This window comes from Astatotilapia calliptera, chromosome 2 (genome assembly GCF_900246225.1).
Source record: "Astatotilapia calliptera chromosome 2, fAstCal1.2, whole genome shotgun sequence".
Taxonomy (NCBI): Eukaryota; Metazoa; Chordata; class Actinopteri; order Cichliformes; family Cichlidae; genus Astatotilapia; species Astatotilapia calliptera.
Window position 1 is genome coordinate 23,866,915 of NC_039303.1, and position 27,641 is coordinate 23,894,555.

A 27,641-nucleotide genomic window follows, 5' to 3' on the forward strand; every position below is an offset into this window, starting at 1 on the left:
GAATGTGTCGGTGCATTTTATGAGAAGGAAATTCAGTCTGTGCTTAGTAACAAGTTAATTAAACAGGAATTGTTTGGGAAAATAAGAGACACATTTATTATTCCCTCATCCGGGTACGAGAACAGTAAAGTGCAACAGGCGACCACAGGTTTGGTAAGGAAGGTGTTAAAATGACATTTGATGATTTCATTAAAAGGAAAAGACAGATTTCTATCACTGATAGCACCACTTTGTTAGTAACTCAATGATCTGTAATGTAAGTATTCAGCTGTATTTAAATGTGTGCCAAAGAGGGTGATCAGGACAAGCATGGATTTACTTTGTTTTTTACCCAGAATCCTCTATGGCACGTACCCGAATACTGACTTCAGGCAGAAAAATGCACAAAAAGTTTTAGGCACTTAAAAGGAGTAGCAACATTAGGGATATGAGCCACTGTGGAGTCATTAAAGAAACATCAAGAAATAGAGAGACTGCTGCAGTAGATGGTATTATCTGAAGATTAGAGAGTCACTATGGGATTACTTGATGCAACTCAGAGAGCCTGAACCCCCAGAGGAACATACCTGCCAATTACCTTGGAAAACTGTGCCTAAAACTTTTGCACACTTTGTGATGAGGAATGAAGCGCTGTACAGTATTTTAAGTACAAACACATATAGAACAGTAGTTGGCGCTCATTATGTACAGGCAAAACAAAAAAGATTATGTCACCTAAAAGGCACATCATGGCTTAAACTGTCTTTCATTCTCAAAGCTTCCGATACGTCACATTGCTTTGGCCTTCTTTTTTCCCCTCACGACACCATTTAAACATTTCTGGCTCTTTTCCACACTACATTTTATTCATTTGTAGTGCTTTCCATACTTTTATGTTGCCTTTCTCTGCTGAACTTACCCTTCTTGACCTTTCCAGAAAGTGAAAAGACTTGGCTACAGACCGTAAACAGTCGTTGGAAATATTCAGTAAGCTGTACCACCACCTAGTGGCTGATTTCTTTCATTACTGTTTATGCAGTTTCTCAGCAATCCAAAAAGGAAACAAGTCTTGACTTTCATTTATAAATGGCAAATTTTAGACAAAGGGTCCAAAGTCTCTTCCAGATATGCATTATTTCCCTCGTCATCCTAGGTTCCTTTCTTTGACTCCCATTCCTAGAGAAAGAAAATCAGATTTTTTTTTTTAATGATGTGAAAACGGATTTCAATTAATTTCACAGGAAACACAAAAGTGTACTTATATCATTAAATAGTTGTTTACAGTAATCTAACAGAATGAAAACCTAAAGCTTTTTGGGGGAAAAATGAAATGAAAAACAAGGTCATGGTGCACTAAATTGTATTCACTCGTCTGCCTTCACACACATATGAACTTGAGTGACTTCTCATTCTGAAGCCATTAATATGACATTGGCCCACCCACTGATGCTATAACAGCTTCAACGTTTCTAGGAAGACTTTCCAAAAGGTTTAGAAATGTGTTTATGGGAATTTTTGCCCATTCTTCCAGCGGCAGACACTGATGTTGGATTGAGTCTCCGCCCAATTCATCCCAAAGGTGTTGTGTTGGGTTGAGGTCAGGACTCTGTCTTTATGGTCCTTACTTTGTGCACTGGTGCACAGTTATGTTGTAACAGGAAGCAGTCTACAGTCCAGTGGCAGAATGCTTCACACCACTGCGCCTGACACTTTGAATCGAGCTTGGTGATGTAAGGCTTGGATGGAGCCCTTTCCATGACACTCTCTCCACACTATTCTTGAGCTAATCTGAAGGCCACATCAGAGGTCTGTAGCAGGAAGCTGACAAGCTCTGTGCACTACGTGCCTCTGACCCCACTCTGTGATCTTACATGGCCTACCACTTCATGGCTGAGTTGCTGTTATTTCTAATCACTTCCACTTTGTTATAAAACCACTAACAGCGGACTGTGGAATATTTAGTAGTGAGGAAATTTCACGACTGGGCTTTTTTCATAGGTCCTGAGCTCCTGAGAGCGACCCATTCTTTCACAAATGTTTTTAGAAGCATAAATAGGTGCTTGACTTAATACACCTGTGGCCATGAAAGTCAATGGAACAATATGGTGTATTTGTAATGCTTCAATTTTGCAATACACTTTTTTTTATTGCTGCTTCCTCGTAGACCGCCTCACATTTCATTAACACATAGAGCCACTAATATCTACATTGAGTGCACTATCATATGATGACTATCTATTTATGTGCGAACTGTGAAAAACCCATTAGATGATGGTACATGCCGCGGTGACTCTATTAACTCCCTGAGGAGACTGAAAAGAAAACATGACAATACACGACAAGCTGAGCAACTGAACTGCGTGCAGCAGAACAGATGAATTTCATCACTATTACCTTTGCTTTCTGCATGACAGTTCCAGTACAAGAAGCGTAAACAGACGGTGGCCTCCTACGCAGCTCTGCGGCACAATTTACTGGTAAAGAATCACTGTAGATATTCTGGATCTTCTTGCTAGAAGCCTGGACAATATAGAAAAAGGATAGAAGTATTTAAAAATCTTTGTATGCAGAGGGCCTGTCTTTCTACATTAAGCATAAGCGGTACCTGAACAGGAGGTTTAGCCTCCGCTGATGCCCCCAGGGTTCCTCCTGCCAGGCTCTTATTTAGGTTTTCTTTGACCTGAGTCAGTTGAAGTTCCAGGTCCACCCTCTCTGCCTCTTTAGCTCGACAGGCCTCCTCCAACTGAGCCACACGCTTGTTCAGGAAGGACTTCCTCTTATCTGCCACACAGATTCACAGAAATAGATCAAAACAATAAGATACGCATTTGTACGTTCATATCCTTTGCATTATAAATAAGTCTTAAAATTCCAGTTTTCAAAATAAAGCACTTACTCAAGTTCTAAATTTATTGATTTTACAATAAATCAATCTCAATCTCAAGAGAAATTTTTTTTGTTTATTTTGGGTTTTTTTAAATTTATCTAGCGATGAAATTTATTAGACCACCTGTTAAAAAAAAGCAAGAAAACAAAAATATTCTAGAAATTTGCCCAAAACTTGTTTAAGACTAAAAAAAGGAGAAAAAGTTGTATCATTATTTAAGACGCAAATAGCAAACTGAATTCACATTTTTAAAGCCACCGGACTTCTGTATTTGGAAATTAACCAAGAATAACATTCAACCACTAAAAAACACGTCATAGACACCTCAGCTTCACTACTGGAACTTTAACATTATGCACTCCATACTGTACAGTAATGCCACTGTTTTGCACATGTCTCAACTCTGTATATTTTTATATATTTTATTTATTGTTTAATTTGTAAAATATGTGTACACACACACACACACACACACACACACACACACACACACACACACACACACACACACGTAGAAAAATATTTAGTATACACATCCAGAAATGCATATACTATTATATATTGTACATATATTTATTAGTTTCAGATGTAGCCATTCTTGTATTTTGCTTGTTTACATTATTGTATTTTGCACAACTCTGTTGCTTGTGAAGCATGCACACAAGAATTTCACTCACATGTGCTGTACCAATGTACCTGCACATGTGATGTGACAATAAAAGTGATTTGATTTGATTTTAAAACACATTTTTAGTATAAACTTATTTTTAATAATAATGTGCTATCACTTTTTGTTTTTACTTTATTTTGTAAAACAGTATAGTCGAATATTACTGGATAACAACAATAATTATATTTTAGCATTAAAAGTACAATTTCAAGTAAAAGACTTACACATACTGCTCAACTAGCCTGAAACAAGTTATTAACATTAAAAAAATATTTCAACAACTGCAGCATAAACCTCACAATGCAGGATGCTGTTATAAATTTTTTAAGCACTGTATAAAAAAATCGAATCTAATTATGAAACCTAAAAATACTACTTAGATGTTTTTAAAGAAAACATTTTGCTTCATTAAAATGTGTTGATGATCTAAAATGTAATAGGTTTCATATAGTTGTGTTTCTGTGGCACAGTTATGATTGTTTCCTCTGCCTCTGCTGGAAGCACGCCACACAGTACTAGAGGAAATTAGGTAATTAGAGATAGCAGACATTTTTTTCATAAGCATGTTGTTTCATGTAATAATTTTAATACAAATGCTGCATGGGAAACTTCTGCTCTTTCATGGCCTTATAATAAAGGAGGTCACAATGCGGGGTCATATAAAGAGCCGTGATGCGTTATGATGTAAAGGACGTCTGGCAAATTTGCACAAACACACCAATGAATCCTGCAAAAATAAGACTAAAATCCTCCCATGTTTTTTTTTTTTTGTGCCTTGTAACTATGTCTTCATACATTAGTTAATCATCGAGAGGGTACATGCATGTTTTAGTTGTGTTTTTCATTTTGGGACTGCTTCAACAATAAAGAGCAACCATTCATGCCTGACTTTATATCTTCTTACCTGCAGCTGTCTTCAGCTCTTCTTTCAGCTCTCTCTTCTGCTGTCGGAGGGTTACTAGTGCATTACGTATGCCATCTCGCTCTTTCTCCAGCTCCTCTTTTTCTCTCAGGTAGCGTTTGGCATCTTCTTCTGCTCGCGTTTTCCCATACCTCCCGTACTGGCTGGTATCTGGATGAGAGCAAAGGTTAAAGGTCAGATGTACAGGGGTTATGGGAATAAGACAAAACCCTCTCACGGCAGCCTGTCTGCATAATTAATGCTATGCTCTCCGTGGGGGCAATATGAAGCTGCCTGTAAGTGTCACATGGATGTAGAGCATGGTCGTTTTTTACAACAGGCCAGAGAGAGACAGCGTTCATTTTTCTAGAAATTGTGTGGCTTTAATATTAGAGAACATAATATTTTTGTGTTCATGTCCCATTTATGTTTCAGAGGATGTTTGATTTTTCTTTCTTTCTTTAAGCATCAGACATTAAACTTACTATCTTACCATGCTCCACTCACCCCAAAGCAAACCCTAACCTATAATGGCCATAATACAGCGTTGTAAATTCAAGGAAACCCGGTGATATGGTTGCAGGAATTAAAGATAAACACACACACTCCTGCGGGGTAAGAGGTCAGAGGGTGAGGCAGCAGATCTAATGCGAGTGTCCAATAAATCTCAGGTTACATCCTGCAGCTCTCAGCCCATGGAAAGCGCGGCTTCTTTGATGTGCCAGAAGGTGACAGCGAAGACCACAGCGGAGACGCGGCAAGAAGAGGAACCCTCGCTAGAAATCCGCACTGATATCACTTTTCTGTAACTCAGACGCTCATCTCCTTCACTTGTGCAGCAGAGAGCGAATGACAAAAGGGAGCAAATGGGAGAGGCCAGAGCAGAGGGAATGGAATATGGGCGGAAAGTGAGAAGATGATTGAGTGAAGAGAAGAAAAGAAGAAATACTGAGCCAGATGACTGCTCAAATTTTATGACTGCCAGTGCTTAAGCCCACAACTCGAAGGAGTGTAAGCTATATGAGCTCAAGAGCACTGGAATCTATGACTTAGTGAAATATTGATGTATTAAGAAGAATTATTTCTCCCCCCCACCACAGTATTTTGAGCTGTTTTTATGGGGTTTTTTTTAATCACACAGATGTAAATCAAGGATCAGTATAAAATAGAAAAAATACTTAATATAACAACAAAGTATATTAATAAACTCAGCCTGTAAGTTAATAAATGTGAAGTCAGCTCCTTTCAAAGTAGTTGAAAAAAGACACCAGCACTGCTCATAAGGCTGCACATTAAACAATAAATGGCAATGTTTCAAAGTTGTAAAGCAATATTTTAAGTTTCATACTGACAGAACAATAAAAAAAGAGAATTGCCTTAAAAATTGTTTAAAACAATCAGTTTACCACAAATGTAACAAGTCAGGAGACAGTTTAGTCACACTCCGAAGAGGGGCGTTTAAAGATGTCTTCCTTTTTATTTAGGAAGCATTGAATTAAAAGCTAAGTATGTAAATAAAATAGAGGATTTTTTGTTGCTCTTTGGAAAATCCTAGAATTTATTTCACAAGGTTAGACTCAGCACCACTTGATGAACTGCAAGTCACACTGGAAAACAAACTGAGCACACTTACGTGAGCCTATTCGCTTCAGGGAGACTAATGGTTTGGTTCTGTCAGAGTCGCTGCTTGAGAAACTTGAGCGCCGTTTCCCTGTATTCCCAGACTGCTGCCTGCGGTTCTCTCCTGACTGGGTGGAGCAGAGAGAGGGCGGGGGGAGTGACAGATGTGGGAAGAGTGAGGGCAGATCAAGAAAAGTTAAATTTGTTTATCAGGATATGCAGTGAACGTGTCTCGGGATTTAGTGATTTGAGACTGCTGTGGTGTGCGTGTGTGTGTTTTTGGTTGTAGGTGGTGAGAGGCATGTGTTTAAAGTGCATGTTAATGGGGTTAAGAAAGGAGTTTACAGGCTGTGAAACTGCTACGACCTCTTGCCTTCCTGTCACCAGTCAGAGCACTTTATCTTTTTTTTCCCTAATGCGGACACCCTGATCTTTCTGTGGTAAAAAAAAAAAGGCATCATTGATAGGAGTGCAGCAGAGCACTGTCTATTTATTTGGGTGACTGATGGGATGTCAGACAGCGAAAACCCAAACAGCTGCATGCCCATACATCTTCTGATCTGGTCACATCAAAGTTAACGCGTGATTTCTGAGCGTGAGTGTCCTGCTTACCTGCAGATCCTCGTTAGGTACCTCATCGTATGTTCTAGAATCTGTGGAGGTGCTGCTGGAGGAGGTAGCCCACCTAGTTTGAGAGACAACAGACAAAGTAAATTTACATAAAAATGATGTAAGCAAAAACATTGCTGCTTTGGTTGATGGCCTAGCTTTGAACTTGTCCATGGATCCTGACCCCCTTCCGCTTCATCTCACTCACAGGAAGGAATGCCGCGCAGCATCACGGATGTTAGCAATGGTTTCCACATCTACATAGTCGTAATGCAGTGATTCTGGGTCTGTCGCAGAGCCCATTTCTGCCAGGAGGAGACCGAGCCACCGTCCAAGCTCCTCTGAGCTGCTTGCCTGACAATTTAAAAGAAAGGCATTGGATAAATAAATAAATAATCAAGTTTAATATTCAATCTACTTAAAGACTGTGGTGATGTATGGGATGTGAATGGTCGTGTGCTATGCACGTTAGTATGCATTCGGATTATTTCTGAAGCTTTTGTACAGATCGTGATTGTTTTTGCTTTGCAGGTATTCGAGTGGATGAGAGAAACATCTGGCTCATTAGCTGATAATTGCTTCACAGTCTGTTTATCTGAGCTCTTTTCACTGAAACAGCTGCCCAGTGCTGACCGAGTCGAGCTGACGAGAGTGATGAGATTGAATCAAAACATTAACCCGACAATAAGCCTACCACCTCTGTTGGGCAGATGGAGACTGTTGAGCTGGTTAAAAATATCTCCCTGCTTATGTTCTTATGAAAGATGACTCTTTTCAATTCTCACAGATTCGACCATTCTGGTAATATCGTGCAGCTTTGAAATAATCAAACAAGAAGCACACCTCCAGGGCAGCCACTTCTGTGCTGTCCCGTAAGACACGGAAGGCAAAGGGGTGCTTGGGTCCGAGTCCCGGAACCACCTCACAGCCGTGGAGAGGAAGGGAAGGGAGAGACATCCGAGGATCTCCTTTGTCGTTGTAGAAGTGCAGGGCACCTCTGCACACGCAGCACCACTGCTCCCGCCACACCTGGTTCACCAGCACTGACAAATGGCCTGCATAGTGAGGAGAAAAGGAAGAGTTACGCATTCCGCAAACTTGGACTCCTGAAGCACGACATTGAAGCGGGCTCTGACCTTGCCGAGGATCGCTGTATGTCCGTGGGTCACTTGTCCGAGTTGACTTCTTCTTTGAGAAGCTGATGATGCGTGTGATCTTACGCCCCGCAGCAAAAGGACCCCGTTTCACCTTACCTAAAAAAAAAATTAAAAAGAGTTCAAAATCAGATGCTTTTGTTTGGATTTATCTGTGTCGTTTGGGAACTGTATTCCCAATCTGTTTTATTTTATCAACATGTTTCAACAGAATCCTTCCCATCTCATATGGCATAAATGCAGCAATATGGAAGAGTCACACAAATTACATCCCAGCAACCTCTAATTGGAACAGCTGCAATGCTTTAAGACTGCGTGCATCTCTGCCTTACCATTCTCTCTGCAGTTCTCTCCAGCTGACACGCCCACACTGTCTGAATCTGATGTGTTCCTCTCCGCAGACAACCTCTGCAGAAGCAAACACGCCAACACAAGGTTAGATTTTATCAGGGCCCAAGGTTTCATTCTAAGCTAAGCTGGTCTACACTTGCCTTTGACTAATAAAGAGCTAAATAACTATACTTTAAAGGCATTTCTTCTCATACATATCCACCTTCTTAGACGTCTTTCTGTCATGCTGTTTCCTAAATACAAACACATGGCATAATTAAACAAATAGTCTCCTTCCAGCTCTATATGGGCTCCCCTTGTTTTAGTATTTGTTTTTGTATGAGAGCCTGTTGCAGATTGTGATCTAATAAACTCCTAAAGAGGATGTGCCTCTTCCGACATTGGCTCACCACCACCTCCGTCAACGAAGTCTTAACTCCTAATTACCCTGCTTATCTCCTCTTTGTTCTGCGAGCCAAACACAGGTATCTGTGTTGAGCCAAACAATTGTTTAGGAAAATTGATGCTGACAGCACAATTGCTGCTTGCTGCTGAGCATTCCTCGCCTCAGCTGCTGTAAGGAAGAATTACGGACTTCGGGGATATAACAAAAAAAACCCCCACAAGGATACACTCACATAAACATCCTCTCTCTCACGCTTACCTTATCAAGTTCACATTTTCTGAGAATGACAGGAGATGCCGATTCCTCGGGTGCTGCGCTCTGACTGCTCACCTCTCTGACAACCTGCGGGAAAGTTTGCACTTATCACTCTGGACTGGATGCTAAACCCCCCCCCCCCCCCTCGATAGACCATTGATGATTGGCAGCTATACCAGAGGAAAATACATGACTCCTGCATAAAATTGCAGCATGCTAAAATTACCGTAAGCCACGTGTGGGCCTGCTCTTTGCTCTGTACCGCCAGCACCAGCGCGTCCCCATTGGGTAAGGTAAAGCGAAGCTCATGATGCTTCCTCTTGGTGTCTTTGGGGACGTAGACTACAGTGCATTGGGGCAGCAGCAGGTCCACGTAGGGGGACATGTCTTTGGAACTCTTATAACACTGCACAAAGAACAAAATGTGGTACGTGTGAGGGGGGAAAAAAGGAAAGATACATAAGTAAAGAACATCCTTTAAGGAAGATGAGAAAGTGCAGCATCTCACTTGTAGCCTGTTGTCCCGTATGACAGTGAGCTGCTTGGCCCACTGCCCAAAGCGTTTTTTACGCAGCAGGAAGGCACAAATGCGACAGTCCCTGGCAGGAGGCATGGAGCTCTCATCGGAGGGCCACTGATGAGTAAGCCGGACGCTCGGGCTCCTCTCTTCCTCGTCTTCCTCGTAGGACTCGTAAGAACTGCTCAGAGCATCAGAATCATTGTCTGTTGAAGCAATGAGAAAGACAGAGAGAGGGAAAATGTCAGCTTTATTTGTTGGAAAAACGCAGGATTTATCCGGCGATCCTGGAAACGTGTGGGTGTTCTCACAGGAGTTTTTGCGACGTAGGTTTGAGCAGGTAGTGGGGTATTGGTTTTCTGTATCTTCATAGCCATCTTCTATAGAGTTAGGAGGGCTGGACCTTACTGGAAAGGGAAGGAAAAAATGCAATTTAGCTTTTGTTGCGCTAATTATCTGTGGTACATCCTGCTATATGATTGTGTTCATATCAATTATATCCTGTGCATGGAAAATTCTAGAACACTAAGGTCACTGAGTTCAACTGAGGTGGGAACATGCTGACCTCTTGTTATTATATACTCAGGCATCTTGCCAGGGCCCAGGGGCACTGCTTCTTCGTAGTACTCCTCTGGAGGAGGGGTTGTGGGCAGCGGGGGTGGCGAGTCAGCTGAGTGTGGGGCGACACAGCTCTGCTAAGGGAGACACATAAATATAAACAAAGCTCTCAAATTTCCTCTATAGCCAAAAAGGCCAAAAGAGCTACATAATCAAAGAGACGCACAGAATAACCCTGTAAAAAATTCCATAAATTAGACGCATGGGCTCTGGGCGGATCCCCAAGTCTTCACTCGTCCAGCAGTTTACAGAGCAATGAGCATGTCGAGCAAAGGGAAAACCCCACAATATGGAACACAGTCTCTGGTTTTCATCGCCTCTTTTGGATTTGCAATTTGCAAAGTGCAACTGGGGCAGCGAGTGCTGAAAAGACTGATATTAAACAGCTTACAGCCCACACACGGAATCCTTTCACCTTCAGGACTTTAAGCCAATATTTAGTTAATTTCCAAAATATGAGTTCTCATATTTTCTCATATTTTTCACTTGCCTTTTTCGAAGTTTCAGTTTGTGCATTCTTGTTTTCTTTCACATCATCAGAAACATCCTTTAGGTCTCCAAGCTCACAATCTTAAAAAAAAGAGACATTCATTTATTCTCGTTATGTTAAGGGCAGGGAATTTGCATAAGTGGCTTTCATTTGATCTCACTATGGTGGAGCTCACCAAATGTCTCAAAGAGAGACTCTACAAAGCTCGTGCCATTTCTGTACACTGATGAGTTCATGTAGATGTAGTCTGTTCCTGACACTAGAGGGGAGGAAGAAGAAAACACAGGCAGCAGTAAGTTAAAAAAAAACAGCATTAAAAAAAAACAAACCTTATGTGTGCAATCATTCAGAACTTAGTGTAAAAATGAATTTCCTTCCTCTCTGTTACCTGATGGCTCTATCTGCTGCAGGAGGTTCCGCACTGAGGTCTTCTTCTCCTGGGTGGTGGAGCTGAGGTTCTCCTGGTCCAGCATCTTCAGCAGCACGCCCAGCTCACTCACCAACACCTCCATTGCTGCGCAGAGAGGAGGGCAAATGGTCAAAGGGGTGTGTGAGTATATGTGCAAGCATTTGTGTATAATTAGAGAGGGCAAAGGTCAGACTAGCAAGTCTAAACAAATCCCTGGTGTATGTCCAACAGGCTCTTTCTGCTTTGCTTTCCCCTCGTCCTTCTTTCAATTTGTGTCACTCTGCTTCACAGTTTGTCAATATCCATCAGCCATCTCATCACTGAGTCTCCTTTCTATCTCCCTCTGTCTATCCAGACTAAACAATGCCAAGAGGCTTCAGTCACAGGAAACATGTCTGCTAATTGCTCATTAACCCTGTAAATATGTGAATTTGGATAACAGCAAAGGAACTTCCTGAAAAAAGCTCTAAAATTCTGCGGATTCACAAACTCAAATTTGAATCAACATTTAAGTGACAGAAAAACTAGATTTTTGTCCCCCTGGCCCTCTAAAAGAACAAACAGATACAGGCAATGGTTCAATATGGAGCATCGGACTCTAACAGGAATAACTTAAGGAGCACTTTAGAGAGCTCAGAACAAGCCAAATGAGAAAGCTAGAACTTCATTCACAAGGACCCGATCTTTATCCAGCAGTTGCGAAACTGAAACGCAGAACTTAGAAAAACACAAGCTGCCTTAAACAGGCTTTCACAGGGCTCTCTGGGTCCTCTGGACCCAAGATTGTAGGAACAGATATATCGCATACATCATATGTTGATCTGAGATGTAGGACAGGTCCACTCCCTGTTTCTCAGAGCAAAACCCAAATAAACTAGCTCACTCCCCCCAGCTGCTGCAAGCCCGAGAAAAGATTTGCAACCTGCTGCAAGCCAGTGCCACCAAGCAGCGCTTTTTGTTTCTTCCAGCTTCCCGAGGTGTTTCCATTAGCTCGTTTGTAACCACCGTCTGTATTCTAGCACCCAGTTTATGTATGTATGCTTATGTATGTAAAAACAAAACAAAACCTAACAAATGGCTGAGTCACTGCTGGCATTCTTGTCTGCCTCCCCCTACTTCCCATTCCCCTCCATCTCTTACTCTCTCCCCTCCCTCCTACCCAATTTTCACAGTCCAGGCCCCTTGGACCTAGCGAACCGTGCGTCTTACTAGGGTCAGCCGCGGGACAGCCGCTGAGCCAGAAAACTCTTTGTACAGAGTGCGCTCATATGGCAGCAAGACCTGTTGCGCTAAGCACACACACAAACACAGGCAGAAACAGACACATACACTCGTGCACACAAGCCCAAAACGCACAGGCAGGCTCATGTGTTGTGCATTTAGCGAGGTGTGTCAAATCTTAACTTTTGTCTGCTTATCTAGAAAATGCACTCGAACCACCATCGTGTGCAGGATTTTGTACACAGGCCTAAAAAGCACATTAATAAGTTGAGGCAGAATGTTGGCTGTCTCAACGTATGACCCCAACGCAGTGAACTTGCATGTAATCACCTCTGACAAGCAGAAAATAAATTAGCTGGAGAAAATATCTATTGTTTGTCAGTGATGTATGTCCTACATTTCAGGGTGCTCCCACTCCTTAAAGACAGACATACTTTTCTTAGGTGGGTCTTCCTATGGGTTTTAACAATGCCCAGCCAAGGCTACGGTCAAAAGCAACAACAGCTACAGTAGGTGTATGTTTGCCTGTGTCTGTTTAACCACTTTGACTCCTGTACCAGCCTGGTTTCCTTCCATTGTAATAACAGCCCGCTCCCACTCTGAGGAACGGGCATGAGGATTTAATCCATGCTGTGAGCTGGAATGTGTCCTCATTAACATCTAATTCATGCAGGGAAATGAGGAAGTGGAAGGACAGGAAACTCATGAGAGTGGGATGTGTGGACCTGGTGAACGCTGTTACTCTGCCAGAGGTTCCAGCTGTTTAGATTCTGGCTCTAGCGTAGCACTGGGCTTCCCCTAACCTAAGTGTAAGACAAAACCGTATCCACAGCATGACTCATTCTCTGCAGAGAGAAGTTGAAATTTACACCAGTCAGCACTAAATCAAGTATATTACATATAATATAATAGAGAAATTGAGGCGACGCTTTCAAAGGATTTGGCGTGAAGTAGGTCGCCTCACTCCTTAAAAACGGTTTCACAATTTTACTCCTTAAAAATCAGATTACCCAATTTCACGTTTACAGTGCAAGGGCGAGCGAGAAGGAATTACTTCCTCATTTTTGGCACTAGGGGCACGTAAGACCACCCTCAAGTCGTCCATCGTTCCTTTATAATTAACAACACACCATGCACGAGTGTCGTCACACGTCTTAAGCGGCGAGTCATCTTTTGCTTTTATGCTGCAACTGCTCGTGCGTGTGTTTGAATGCGATACGTAACCGATGTCTTCTAACTAATTAGGCAAAAGCTCCCGTAATGTTACAGTGATAGATGAAAATGTGGTTCAGTGTAGTGAAAGCAATGTATGTGTCTCCATAGAAGGTCAAAGGATAACTTTATTCTAAGCTTTGTGTACTTTCAGCTTTTAAAAAAAAAAGACATCATAAAGTAGAAGACTTAAGACACCAGAGAAAAAAGATTGTGCAGGTCTGCAAAGTCAGTCAAAGTTTAGAACACACTTGGTTTCCTCACACTTGCTTAACAATTGCTGTTAAACACCAGACACATTCCTCGCCTTGTTCATAGTGCAAGACTCTGCATTGTGTGTGTGTGTGTGTGTGTGTGTGTGTGTGTGTGTGTGTGTGTGTGTGTGTGTGTGTGTGTGTGTGTGTGTGTGTGTGTAGACCTTTGTTAAGTGGAGAGGGTAGTTTGTTTAACACTGCAGACTCAGGCCTTTAAAAGGAGCTTACATTTGTAGACTTTCTGTGCCAACTCTGTACGGTTGAATGATGGGTGAATAATTTCAGTGAGTCTAGCACCTGTGCTAACATGCCCAACAACGTCTAAATTAAAGAATAATCTGACCTCACACGATTGCACCATTTTTCTCAACCCCCGCTCCCTCCAAGTACCAAAGACCTCCCTCATGCTGAGCTGACTTCTTTTCTTGCCATGCAACCCACCCACCCACACACACACACACACACACACACACACACACACACACACACACACACACACACACACACACACACACACAAACAAACTTAACATAACAGTATGTCGAAAGTGACAGGATTCAGTCAGCAGCAGCTTTGTTTCACAACATCACTGTAAGCAGACATTCCAACTTATCCAACAAGAATTTGCAGCCCACAACGAGTCTTCAGAGGCTTCAGAAATTACAATGTTTCACTAACGACCCTGGCAAACACAGCTTTCTCAACAATTCAACATTTCTGCCTTTCTCTGTGTCTCAGTGAGCTGGCATGGCCCTCAAGGCATGAAGTAAACATCATCTGATTCCTACTGTGTTTGGATTGAAGGCACGACACCTTTAGTGTCTTTACATCCCCGCAGCTAACACACCTCTCTTTCCCTCGGCATGCCCAAATCCTGTAGCATCAGATGCTTTAATATACCAACATTTATAAAATATCTGTTTTCTTGTTGTTTTCTTTTCAAAACACTTACCTTCACGGGCAGTGGATGACAGTCCCACCATTCTCTAATTGGCTCATTCATACACAAAAGAGATACTGCAGGAGATACTCCAGACTCAAAGACACCCTTTGTGCTCTGTCCTGTGAAGTCTGTAGCGGAGGTGAGCTACCATCTGCTGAATTCACACTCCCTTTACCTCTCCCTTCCTCCATCTGATCTGTTATCTCTCTGCACCTCCCTCTCCGTCTACCCTCCTCTCGTTCCTTTTTTTTGAGGGGGGGGGGGGGGGCAGGGGTGGTGCTCTGCGTGTGTGCGCATGTGTTTGATCCCCCTTCTTCCACTGTAATCCTAGGGATCGTATAGCACCTGGGAAAGGCTTGCTGTGTAAACACACACACTAATAGCTAACTCACATTCTTTATTCTTTTGCATTCTTTCCCTCTCTCTTTACATTATTAACTTTTAACTAGTGGCTACAAACTAAACAGGTTCCAGTTTAGCTGCCTGTGGAAATCCCCAGTTTATAGGGGTATTTTAACATGTCAAGTAAAAGTTGCAGGATTTAGGAAATTCTGTGGAGTAGTCATTAGGGCAAGTTGAGACCTTTTCAGTGTCACACGTGGAGGATTTGCTGCCTTGAGGCAGAATCAGGCAGCCAAACACGATGCAACATGCTGCCTTCAATCACACTGGCAGTAACGTGGCACAAACAGCCCTGAAGCATACACAGTTCAATACACAACCACAACCACAATATGACACACTAGCTTCTTCTAAGCGTAGGCTTTTACTATAAGAAGCCTCTTGCACAAGACTGGACAAGTATCATTATGATGTCACAAGACTGGGGTTACAGCATAAGCGTGCAAGTAATAAGATCACCTGTTGTTTGGAATCCTAGTGTGACCCCTCATCACCCCATTGTGATTCTATTTGGGGAGCTCATTCTGAAGGGCCAGATGCATGTCTCAAAAATGCTAATCAGATACTGTTAATCTGTTGCAGATAGTTTTGAGGCTTGTCATTTCTTTTATGTCCTACACCTGTGTAGTTTCCTCAGATTTTTTAAGGACACACTGCACACCATGCTGACATACAAGAGGTTTTCAGCTAAACCAAAGGAATGGGAACAAATTACATCTGTTTGTAATTAGCTGCTAGTAACAAATTGCTAATTTGCTTGTTGTAAGTAAACACAACCCTGGTTCATCACTTGAGTTGGGTGTCTTTTTATGCTTAAATGAGTCATAGGTCAGTGTTAAGTGGCGTTACAAACAAAAACTACTCCTCTAAAAATGGTCCGGTAAAAGGACTGGACTCCTTGGAAGTTAAATATAAAGAAATGAGTAGTGGCTCGATGCTTTTGCACAGAATTGTATTTGTGAAGAAAAGCGCCGCACTAATGAGCTCCTTCTAAAATCTATTGATAAAAAAGCCAGACCCTTCCTCACTCGTAAATGGTGCTTCCCAGCTTTTCCCAAAATAGTCTCACATACTGCCTGATATGGCCTTAAAAAAAACGAGTTCTGATAGTGACTAAATCTGAACTTTGACCTCAATAGTAAATATCTGACCACATACAGAACTGTGGATGTTAGAGGAGGGATGTGAAAGCACACCAAGTTGTAAAATTCACACCACCTTGAACCATATTACAGCTGGGTGCGATGGATCTCAGGTTTTTGAAAAGCTAAAGCCTTCGGGGCAGAAATAGTCACAGTTAATGATAAAACAAAACCTAGTGTTTATTACAATGAAAACTACTGGTCAAGTCCACAGTGCAAAACAAAGGAGAACCATAAAGATGTAAGTCATGCCAGATAAAGCAGTTCGAGAAAAAAAAAGACGGTACCATCTGTGACTCCACAAGAGATCTGTATCTACTGAAAACTGATGGATTATTCTTGGAAGAGCCCCTTTCCTTATTGTCTTTGGAGATGCTGGATACACAACCATTTCTCAACCCGATCTGACATGAAAGCACACTGCACTGTGTAGGTGTCTTTCTTCCTCGGCCGAACAATACGACCCAGCAAGTTTTTGAAGGAGACGAAAAGCATATTTTTTGTGTGCAAAAGCATAATCTTATCTCATGTTAAGTGAGTCAAAGGATAGGGTTTTCAGTACAGAGACAGTGGCGTTTGAGTGTTATCATCATGCCGTGTGAGTGTTACCTAAATACCTCCATCCAACTCAGTCATCAAAGCTGAGTCAGGCATGTTTGAAAAAAAAAGAGCTGATTCATAATGTTAAGAAGCACAGATGAGAAAGGAGATCACCGTTCACCACAGGATTTATCACACCACTCCGTGTAACAAAGAATGAGGTAAACCAGACAGCCAGATGTTCGCCCAGTTTTTAATTGAATTAGGAGGTGTGCCAACAATGCCTTCTCTCACCAGGCTGTGCCCTATCATGATGAAATTCCCTCCCACCCTACCCTTCGAATTCCTGGCATTTCCCAAGAGTGACAGCTCTTCTTTCCTCTCGCCAGTAGAAACGTGTCTGGGCATTCGCAAAGTGATATCTCTGGAGAACACCACAGGTACACAGGGACAGATCCGGTTCATAGCGCAAATCATCTTGATGGCTGCTGCCAGTCTTTCTGCTACTTTTTACTGCGTCATTTGTGATGGAGGAAGAGATATTCAAAAAAATGCTGTTGCTGTACGTTCATTTTACTTTCACGGTATATAAAGTTGCTATATTTGACATCACACAGAAGGACTGTGTATGAAATGGCTTGCTTGCAGTCACAAATAGACTGGGAAATATAGCTGCAGGCAGCGATGAGGGGGCCAAGCTGGCACAGTCACCATGGCAACTTGAGCTGACCATGTTAAAAGCACTGGCAGGAAAAATGAGTTGTTGCTTAATGCCCTGAGTGGGGACATTATGGAACTTGAGAACCTCAAGAAGAAGTACAAAGTTCATACACCAAGGCTTTATTCAGATATGGAAATGTACTTATTCATTTATGTTTGATTGGAAAAGCTGGTGCATTTCCAGGTGTTCAACCTACGGTACAGTTTTAATACAATAGGATTCATGTCCATATCACTGCTGATTGTGAAACAGATATATCCATCAAACAAGAGAGAGCATAGCTTTAGGCCTGTTGAGCATTGTTGCGTACAATCTGCTAAACATGCCATAATGTTGTATGCTATTTCCAGACTGAACGTGACCCATATCTGATGTCATGAGCTTTGAAGTTAACTTGCTACAAGGAATATAACAGTACCTCATTAGGTGGTGTTATAAAGGTTACTCTAGCTTCAACTAAGCGATGGTGCTATAGTGCACGAGATGGAGACATGAAACTCGGTGAAACGACTGTCCCCAATGAGGGTGTCCCATTCATGCTCTTTAGCAGTAGCTGCTAGGAGCTACCACAGTGTTACTTTTATTTTCTCGCTCTGGTTGGCTAAGTTTAGGCAACAAAATGATTTAGTGTGGTTTACCACACAGGCACACCTGTGCACAGTTTACAAGCACTTTTTCACACATCTTCTTGGGGCCTCTTGCACAAACAACATTCAATGTTATATTATGGGAGAACATAGTAATCGTCCAACTGTGCAGTGTCCTTAAGTTTTGTGGAGCATTTTAGCATAATTTAGTCTGTTGTGTTGGTTTTAAATGAGCAAACAGCATATCATTGAGGAGCTTTGGTTCTTCTTTTGGCTTCTTCCTGCTACAGCAGATCATTGGTTTCTATCCTAACCTAATCCTTGGCATCCACTTTTCTCACACCAAGCCTCTGAATGTCCCCTTTGATTACCTTCATGGGTTTTTTTCTCTTGTCTTCCACTTTTCATCTTGCCTGGGCAGCTCCTTCTTCAGCATCCTCTGTCCAATATATCCACTATCCCTCTTCTGCACATGCTCAAACCTTCTCGGCCTTGCTGCTCTAACTTTGTCTCCAAACTGCTTAACCTGAGCTGTTCCACTTGTGTATTAACTTCTTGTCAAATCCTGGTGACTCCCAATGAAAATCAATTCTTCCTTCTCCAGCTCCACCTACTGTCATTTTGTCAGTGCAATCAATCCTGGTGACCCTGTCCATTTCACTCTCGCTGTTATCCTTCACATCACTCCTGACACTTATCTCCACTCTTCTTCACCTCGCTCGTGCACTGTCCATTTGTCTGCACGGTTGATCCCTGATATTTAAACTCCTCCACCTTCACTAACTCTGCTCCGTTGCTCCTTCACAGCTACACCTGTTTTGCTCTCATTGACAAACATGTATTCTGTCTTGCTTCTGCTGACTTTTATTCCTCTTCTCTCCAAAGCATGCTTCCACCTCTCCAGGCTATCTTCTACACAGTCACAGTGTCGTGTGCAGACTCCTGTCTAACCTCATCTCTCAATCTGTCCATCACCTCTACAAACAAGAGGAAGTCATAGCTGACTCTTGAGGCAATCCCACCTCCTCCTTGAACACATCTGTCACTCCGACCGCACACCTCACCACTATCTCGCTGTCCTCATTCATGTCCTACACCAGCCTCACATACGTCTCTGCCCCACCTGATTTTCATCAGCTCGTCTCTTGGCACATTATCTTATGCTTTCCCTAGGTGTCCTGGTTATTTTTTGGTTAGCATTTAAACTTTAAGGCTGGAGGAGTTGATGGATGGCAAAAAGCCACAGGGAAAATAAATACTGGACTTTCAGACACTTCATCAACTGAATACTAATGATTTGCTGGATATATTTACTTAACATTTAAACACAAAAAATGACAATATTTTATATTGCTGTGCTTATAGTTTTTATCAACATACACTCCAAAGAAATATATTAGTTTAAAATTAATGAATGTTTAAGTAAATCTTATTATTGGTCAATATTGCCGGGCCTGAAAACAGAGATGTCATTACATGTTTTTGAGGGCTTAGGGAATAAGAGCCCATTCATTGGAAGCATGTCTGGCATATAGAGTAGAAAGTGTGGGTATTTAAAGGTTATGCCAGGACTACTAAACTACCTACTGAAGACCCTGAAAGGGAGATTTAAAAAAGTAGCAAAACAAAGCATTTTTCCTCATCATCATTAGTATAATGGGCTGAGCATCTCTATGGAGTTCTCTCATATGGCCCCCAATAGAGATGAACTCCCTCTCTCTGCCGATGACATCACCTATCACCTCCAGCCTTCTGTTTCCTCTTCCTGTCAGCTGACCCATTCCCACTTTGACTGCAGCGTCTCTGGTGACCCCATTCTCATTTCACTATCTAGATCATTCACCAGATAGAATAGAGAATGCATCTGCAGCTGCATTTCAAAGAAACAATAAAACAGAGCCTTGAATATGTGATTACTGCAAAAACTCATTTAGCAGCTACAGGCTGAACCCCTGAGAGATAATTATGTTCTCATGGCCTTTTTGTTAATGCATTCATTGTGTAGGTAGTAATGTCTGACAAAGCAGTGATAATGAACATATATACTAAATGTAGATTACAAAACTGGAGCTGAGCAGCAGGTGAGAAGAACATGTGGAAAAGTTTATTTGTTTTGGAGGAACTGCAAAGGTATATGGCTAAGGAGAGAGAGAAAAACATGCTCCACCCCCACTGTTTTTACTGGACTCGGGAAGCTGCTTCAGGTTATTATAAAATACAGCAACGATCCCACACTCCATGATACAAGTGTATGAGCAAAGACAATAAATATAACAGTGATGGGGACTCTCTAAGGACATAGATATGCTGAGTTTCTACGCGAGTAGAGTATTATTCTGTCTGAGATTTTTATTTTTCTTTGCAATAACTGGCCAGCACACTGACCCGAAACTGACAGAGCGATAAACAGCGTTGCATTCAGCAGAGCATGCGTTTCACGGCACAATTACTTTCCAATCTAACATCTTTGTTTAAATCTCCCTGAGCCTCTCCCCGAATCAAAGCAAATATTTCTACACATCACTTACATTCGGTTTGTTTGTGTCGTGCAGTCTGTCTCTAAGAGATTTCTGGCTCCATCCTGCATTCTTGCTCCTACTAATTACACCACTCTAACGAGCTCACCCCAGACAGAGAAAATACTCAAACTCATTAGGTATCTATGGTGGCCGGGGCACTTATGGTCAGAGTGTGGGAGAAGTATGGGCTTGTGCACTCCCGCTCACCTGCTTAAGCATTAACTGGCTCTTTGAAGGTCAGCCATTAAGCACAGAAGCTTTTGATGTTCAGACGGTGATAGCTAGAGCTGCTATCTCAAAGAGACAGTCAAGGTCCTAAGTTAGAGGTCAGGTTAGTAAAGCAACTCTGCTCTTTCTTCCTACCTGACATTGGTGATGTTTGTTCAGCAGCTTTTGCATCTCTGTAGCAAGAATCTCATGCTATCAGGCCCTAAGAATAATTGTATCTGACAGGTATGGGAGAAAGGTTTATGTTACTGAAATAATTACACTGTTGAAAGAGGCAACACTGAAGTTGTACTACTGACGCCCTGAAATAAGATTTCTTCTGGTGTAGCAGAGTTCCACTTTTGACTCCTACAATCCTTTACCCCTCAGTCTACTGTGGCAAATCTCTTGTGTGTGATGAAGAAGCATCTCAACAGCTGATGATGCCTGTTTATGCATTACCACAGTAACAGAATGGCAAAGTGCCCAGGGGATTTCCCTGTATTTTATCAGTGCATTGTGAGGCAGGGCCGATCTTCCCAGTGTCCCTGAAAAATAAAATGCAATAAAAAAAAGGGAGGAGACAAAAATGGACAGATGGGTAGAAAGAGTCTGATCAACAGTAATACTCACCAGGTGTAAACATATGCATCTGGGCATTTCTCAATATGGACTAAGGTCAAAGGGATGTCTGCCTGCTAGACTTCCTTCCCCTTGCTCTCATTTTTCATTTTTTGCTCTGATTTATTCAGGTCCAGGATGGCACAGAGGGCTTGACTCAGCCTGCTGCTAGACAAAGCCCCTACAGTGCAGTCAGTATTATTCAGATCCCGTATCTGCCCTCAGTCCTATGAGATCACCACAATGCTATGTCTCCCTCACAGAAAAGTATTCACACACTTAGAAAGATGCTATTTTGCAAGTGGAAGCACTGATGTTGCACAGACAAGGGTAATATAGACAGAACAGATGCCGGCAGACACTCACACACACCATTTACGTGCGCGTGCGTGCACGCACACGCTCAGAATCCCAGTCACACATGCACAGAAGGAGGAGAGAGGCTGCTTTGTCTCCACTTGGGATTTTCTGTGTTAATAAGATCTGAACTAAAACGCTGTATTCAGTTTTCACCAGAAAGCTGAGATTTCTGTTGTCTGAATCTGTCATGTTAGCCATAAGAAGGCCTTGATAACTGCCTTTGTATTGTATAGTTAAGAGCATTTAAATGCATAATGAGGATGACTTTGGGCATGGATTTTGCAGTGTAAACAATAAAATGAGTCTTGATTATAAACAACAGTTATGTCTAAAAAGTTAAAATAACATTTACTAAATCATTACTAAGTTACCTTTCAACACACTTCCATGCAGTGTTTTAGGTAATGGATTAGCATGTCGTGCCTCATGTAGTTTCACTTCTTTTTTGTTCTTTTTTCACTAAGTGCAATATGTGTTCAGTCTTCAAAGAAGCATGAAACCACAGAGGCAGAAAACAAAGGAGGTGGAAAGTCTGCAAAGTATTAAATATCATTACAATATAATAAGCTATTGGCAGGCTGGAGTCTTTTTTCATAGTCTATCTGCTTGGGTTTTGTTTTCAGGTTCTTCCCACATTCCAAAGACGCTCATAGTTAAATGGCTGTTCTATACTGACCATAGGTGGGAGGGTAGCTTGTGACTCCCCTAGTGTGACCTGGGATCGGCTCCAGCCACTAAGACCTTCTTATATGAAATACCAGAATTTGTCCTGCTTTTTTCATGGTCCAATGAAAAGAATGCCAAAGCACAGCAACAGGGAAAAACCTACAGGTGAGAAGCTGTTTTGCAGTGTTTCAATATTTTACTTTTACAGTCATTTTTGCATTTATACACAATAACAATAATTCCTTCACTGACAGTGACTGGAGCAAAGAACCACAATAAACTGACACAAAGACTTTAAAAATATCATTTTACAGACCGAACTTCTTCAAAAGAGCCAAGCATGAAATCTACTTTTTTAATGTAGATAATATCAAACATTATGTTACAATGTTTTGTGGTATACGTCATCACACATCATACACCAAAACTCTTGTGAATTCCACACCATGTGTTGTCGGTAACATGTCTCTTTACCCCCTAAAGCAAAATGGAAAAAAATTAAATTAAATTTCTGTACCTGTTTCATAAATCACCCTAATTCACATCTGTTCGAAAGTCACATATAGACGTCCTAACTGATAACAGGTTAGACAAGTCCTATTATGCCAAGTTTTCCCAATAAATCGTAATCTTTTATAAGTACTGCTTGTGTCTGTGTGCCAGCACACCTCAGGCAGAGTCCCTTTTCACTGTCAGCAGCATAAGAAAACACCTTTTTTTCCTCAGTGTCACGTACACTCTATAGTCCCCTGCTACAGTGGTGTGATGCAGGTCTCCATGGAAACCCTATATAAACAGCAATGTGTGGAGAATGACCACTGCCTACATGTGCACGCCCACATGTGCACATACACTCACATAACCCGCACACATATACAGCCATATGAATCATGGTGATCTCCTGTTCTCATAGGGTTAAAGAGGGGGGAATTCCACTTCTTATAGTGCTGGTCTACAATCATCCATAATTTAGAGCTCATGAATGATGAAGCACATATATCATACATACACGTATATCATACTAAATGCCTTAATGTATGCTACATGTGTGATCGACCCATGTCTGCAAAGCTTCTTCATAATTAAAAACTCCTACTAAAGTCTCAAAAGGGAAACAAAACAAAGACTCTTTTGAACAAAGGTTATATGGAAGGGAGATTCCCTTTTCTATATGTTCTGGGTCTCATTGACATTCATGTGGTTCAAGTTAGTTACAATAATACTATACTGTGTACATCACATCATAGAAAAGATCTAGAGTTCTACTGGAAACAGCTTTGCACCAGAGAACAGGCAGCTTTCTTTGAGTTTTTTGAACTGTAAATGAAGGTGAATGCTATTTTATGGCCTGTAGAATTCATTGTAACTGTCCTTTGTTACGTCTGGCTATTTCATTTACAACAGGATGCGAAACAGACTAAACGAACAACATTTAAACTGAACCACAGGATGGTTTTATTGTTGTTAATCCTCCTTGACCTCATCGAACTCAACTGGAAAGCTGAGCAAGGAGGACAACATCATAGGAAGCTATGATTTTGCTCATTTTGGCTGCTAAAACTAATGGTAAAAAGCCAAGTTGTAAAATACTGGACAAAAGCTAAATGTATAAGGACTCTTTGTTTGTTACATAAAAATGCAGATCACCCAGCAGATAATCAGGAAGTGTTGCATAAATGTGCACACAGTGAAGTCCCCTGACCGCTGCATAGATGATGAAAGCGGGCAGCATTTTAATTGTGCTCTTTTGCACTGCTAACCTGAAACCACTGAAATTGTGATTTAATACGACCGCTACCAATTAAAACCTCTGTTGTCTCCTAACAGTGCTCAGAACTCAGTTCTATGAAAAGAAAAACATTTTCTTACTCTGAGCCGTTTCCTTTGTGAATAATATATTAAGAGGATGGTGGGGGTTGGAATGACATTCCAACAGGCACACAAGCACGGGCGCATGGATGCCCTGCAACACACTGGCTGTCTTTTTCATATAGTACTCAGTGGAATGTGGAGCACGCTGTCACATTAGCAGAAATGAATATACGGAGTAGGGATTTGCATGTGGTGAACTTGTGCATTTCTCTCTGCATCATTTTCTACTCCATAGTCTATTGTTTTTCTCTACAAGTTCTTCCACATGCATTGAATTGACAATAGCCTCAATTCATCATATCTGATGGGCTAAATCACAGGCAAACCCCGTTGCTGCGATGCATCTCTGCAGGGACGACCTCACCCTTCTCACACCCACCTGAATGCTCTGCTTCTCACACTGTTCACTGAGGTCGACTGTGGAAACAAAACCTTTGTTACACTGCTGCTGCTGCAGCTGGCTCAGACAGTCGCTGGCTCACACCATTCAAGTTCCTACCTGCCACTTGTCAACTTTTACAAGTTTGATATCTGAACATATGAATTCTAACTGCAAAAGCAGTTCCGCACATTTTTGCTGCCTTGGGTTTTTCTTTTTTAGCTTTTAGTGCAACTTGATCAGTTAAAGATGTGGCGATTGACTCCTGCGTGACACAAAAACCCCTGTTTTGCCTTTTGCAGTATGTTTTCTTCCTCATTCCCCGTGTGTCCCATGAAGCTCTTTCACATCAACTCTGTAGCATTTGTCTGAATCTAAGCAGAAGATGTGTATAAATCTTTATAAGCATTAGAATTTATCTGGCTGCTTCTATCTCCTATCACGTCATCTGTAAACATTAGTGATCCAATGCCACTGGAAGACACACACCCATGCATCACTGCATTTACTGGGCTTTGAAAGATATACTTCAGGTCCTGAACCTTTCTCTATAATTTTGATCTTAGTGTCGTCTGTCCAAAGATTGCAGTCCCAGAGCTAATTTGACCTTTCAGTTCTTGAAGCTGACTTCTAGTTTGCTCCTCACAAATACAAAAGATTCAGCTCTTGTGAACTCCTCTACATTATCAATGTCAGCCTCCTGGAGAGTGTTCATCACTTTGCAGGATGTTTTGAAGTGGACCTTCTTTACTAATATCTTTATCATTTCTGACATGCTACAAACTTTATGAATGCTCATTAGCCCATTATAACATATCTGACAGATCAAATAAATAGCTGCAGGCAAGCAGGGGACAGGGGAGTGTTTATTCTCGTGGTGTTTACACAAACAAAAAGCCCAGTCTGTCAAGATGCATTCTTGTGTGTTTGTACGAGTTTCTCTGTTGAGAAAGATAGCAATGACAGATGAGATTTTCTGCTCGTCTGCAAATCTGGACAAGCCCTAAAAACTTCCTTCCTAAGATGCTTTGCCTCCACACCAAAAACACTGCTAACATCAACATAATCCTCATATGCTGACAGAGTCACAAAGAATGGAAAAGGAGGTAAACTGAGGACGGGAGGGCAGGAGTGACCAAAAGAATTGTTGTTTTTCTTGTAGGCATGCAGGTTTGCCCCCTTTTCTTTCCTTTCCAGTCAGCTGAGTAAAAATGTCCATTAAGCTGAACGTTATAATCACTATCACATGTTTACCTGCCTGGCTGCGGGCAACAAGTCGATGAAAACCATTTGAGAGTTCACAGCTCTAAAAGCAAACAGCAACACCAGCTTAAATCACTGCAGGTTTGACCATATGTTCTTAGTTGAAATGCTACACTTGGTCAAACCTTTCCTGATTAATGCCATCACTTCTGATGTTTAGCTAAAGCCCAGACGGAGGCAAGTGTATATGCTTTTTGTTACAGTGGGAAAACATGTTTCTGTGCAGGGGGTGCGAGTGCACCCCGCCCAGAGAAAACACATGGCATGGAAACACATTTTGTATTTCTGGCTATTCAACACACACACAAAAACACTGCATATCCCTGGAGATCTGTGCAAAAGAATTCTGTGCCATTGGCGTCCAATACCAGACAATTACTAGCAGGATCACCCAATCTGTAAAGATCTCATCTCCACATCCAGATATTTGACTTGACTCAGGATGAGTGAGATTCACTTTCTAGAACAACAATCAAACTGTGGGTCTTGGGTCTGCACTTGGTTTCCTGGTTGTCCAAGCAGCTGGGGGGAGACCAAAGCAGCTTTATTTCTTTTCTTTTCCTTTTAAGTGGACTACAATTGTATCTTTGTAGATGCTCCACATGAGTTCACATTTACTCAATTTGCTTCATTTACATTTACTTTGTCTAAAATGACATGTTTGTGAGTGTTTGTTGAAGGTAAATGAGGCAGTAAATATTTGGGTTCAGTGAAGTAGAAAACCCAACAAGAATTTCCGCAGATAAAAGTGTGAGAGGAAGGGTGTGTGTGTCACTCTTTGACAGTCTCCCAGAAATGATTAGTTCCCATAAACAAACACATGCTTGTCTTAATTAGCTGACGAATTAGAAAGCAGCTTACACTTACACTTGGGGCCGCTTGTGTCCATTGCGCTGTGATGCTGTCCCTGTGAAAGTCTACTGCAGGTCCATGAGTGAGTGAGCGAGCATGTGAAGACGTGTGGAGAGCTGCTTGCTGCCGCCGCTGATAGATCCACAGTGGATACAACACAGAGCAGCAGCAGGCACCCGCTGATCTGCTGGGTCCTAAAGCCACCAAGCTCCCGTCGCAGCAGCACAGCTCGGAGCCACAAATGACTCGTGTTTGACAAGGTTACAAGTGTGCTTGAAGGGTAAAGTTAGCACTTCTTCGTCTGCAGTCTGCTAAACAAAGAGAAGGAACTCGCCTGGCCCTGTCCAAAGCCAAGCCCACCTAGCTGCTCCCTTAAAGCGCCTATTATGTCTTATTTGCTTATCTTAGACAAGAACCTGTTGCAGAGATGATGATGTGACCCTGTCTGTACTTGCCTGGGAGCAGAGTTTCAGCTGGCTATTCTACTTGCGCAAGTAGAGGTTTTACTGTCAAAAGCAGTAGATTTTTTTTAAGAAAGGACAGCCAGATAGGTACAAGGATTTCCGCGCGGCTTCCAGGCAGCTATATAATGGGAATAAAACCTTTTTAAATGGGAGAGAAGTCTAACTCCAAGTTTCTTGTTTCATAGAGGGGACTTGCCTGATAGTTAGCAAATAAAAATAGCAGTAAAGTAAAGGTAGAGTTTTTCATAAAGGGTTTTGACAAAACAGACAACTGCGAGAGCAAGGCACAATCGCACAGGTAGGCATACCATGAGTCACTCTTTGACGTTGCCATGATTTCACAATTCAGATAAGCAAAGTGCAGACAATTTCTAACACAGGCCTCCAGATAGCAGTCTCACAGGACCACTGATCCTAACCTCTAGAAAACTGTTTTATTTTTATTTTATTTTTTTCTGAACACACTATGACAGTGATATCTGTTGTATTGATCTTTTTGGAAAAAATGTGCCATTAAGGAAAACATTTAATCTCCTAAATCCATAGCTGACCAATCAGCATGCATTAGCAG

General features: G+C 41.8%; 1 protein-coding gene across 3 annotated transcripts; it reads right to left on the reverse strand.

Moving 5' to 3' along the window:
• Nucleotides 1–69: 69 nt before the first annotated feature.
• Nucleotides 70–26,894, reverse strand: afap1l1a (actin filament associated protein 1-like 1a). 3 transcript variants are annotated; one of them, XM_026188965.1, is made up of 19 exons: nucleotides 26,622–26,894; nucleotides 10,825–10,950; nucleotides 10,612–10,695; nucleotides 10,437–10,516; nucleotides 9,894–10,023; nucleotides 9,640–9,735; nucleotides 9,320–9,534; nucleotides 9,038–9,217; nucleotides 8,815–8,898; nucleotides 8,153–8,228; nucleotides 7,803–7,919; nucleotides 7,510–7,721; nucleotides 6,875–7,020; nucleotides 6,670–6,742; nucleotides 6,071–6,185; nucleotides 4,441–4,608; nucleotides 2,585–2,760; nucleotides 2,374–2,499; nucleotides 70–1,155 (listed from the first exon to the last, which is right to left on the reverse strand). In XM_026188965.1, the coding sequence occupies exons 1-19, from the start codon at nucleotides 26,641–26,643 to the stop codon at nucleotides 1,129–1,131; spliced, it is 2,253 nt and encodes a 750-aa protein (XP_026044750.1). In that variant the 5' UTR covers nucleotides 26,644–26,894; the 3' UTR covers nucleotides 70–1,128. The 3 variants fall into 3 exon arrangements, with proteins under 3 accessions (XP_026044750.1, XP_026044741.1, XP_026044731.1); XM_026188956.1 differs by lacking the exon at nucleotides 26,622–26,894 and adding an exon at nucleotides 14,485–14,677 and having other exon boundaries at nucleotides 9,894–10,020; XM_026188946.1 differs by lacking the exon at nucleotides 26,622–26,894 and adding an exon at nucleotides 14,485–14,677.
• Nucleotides 26,895–27,641: the final 747 nt, after the last annotated feature.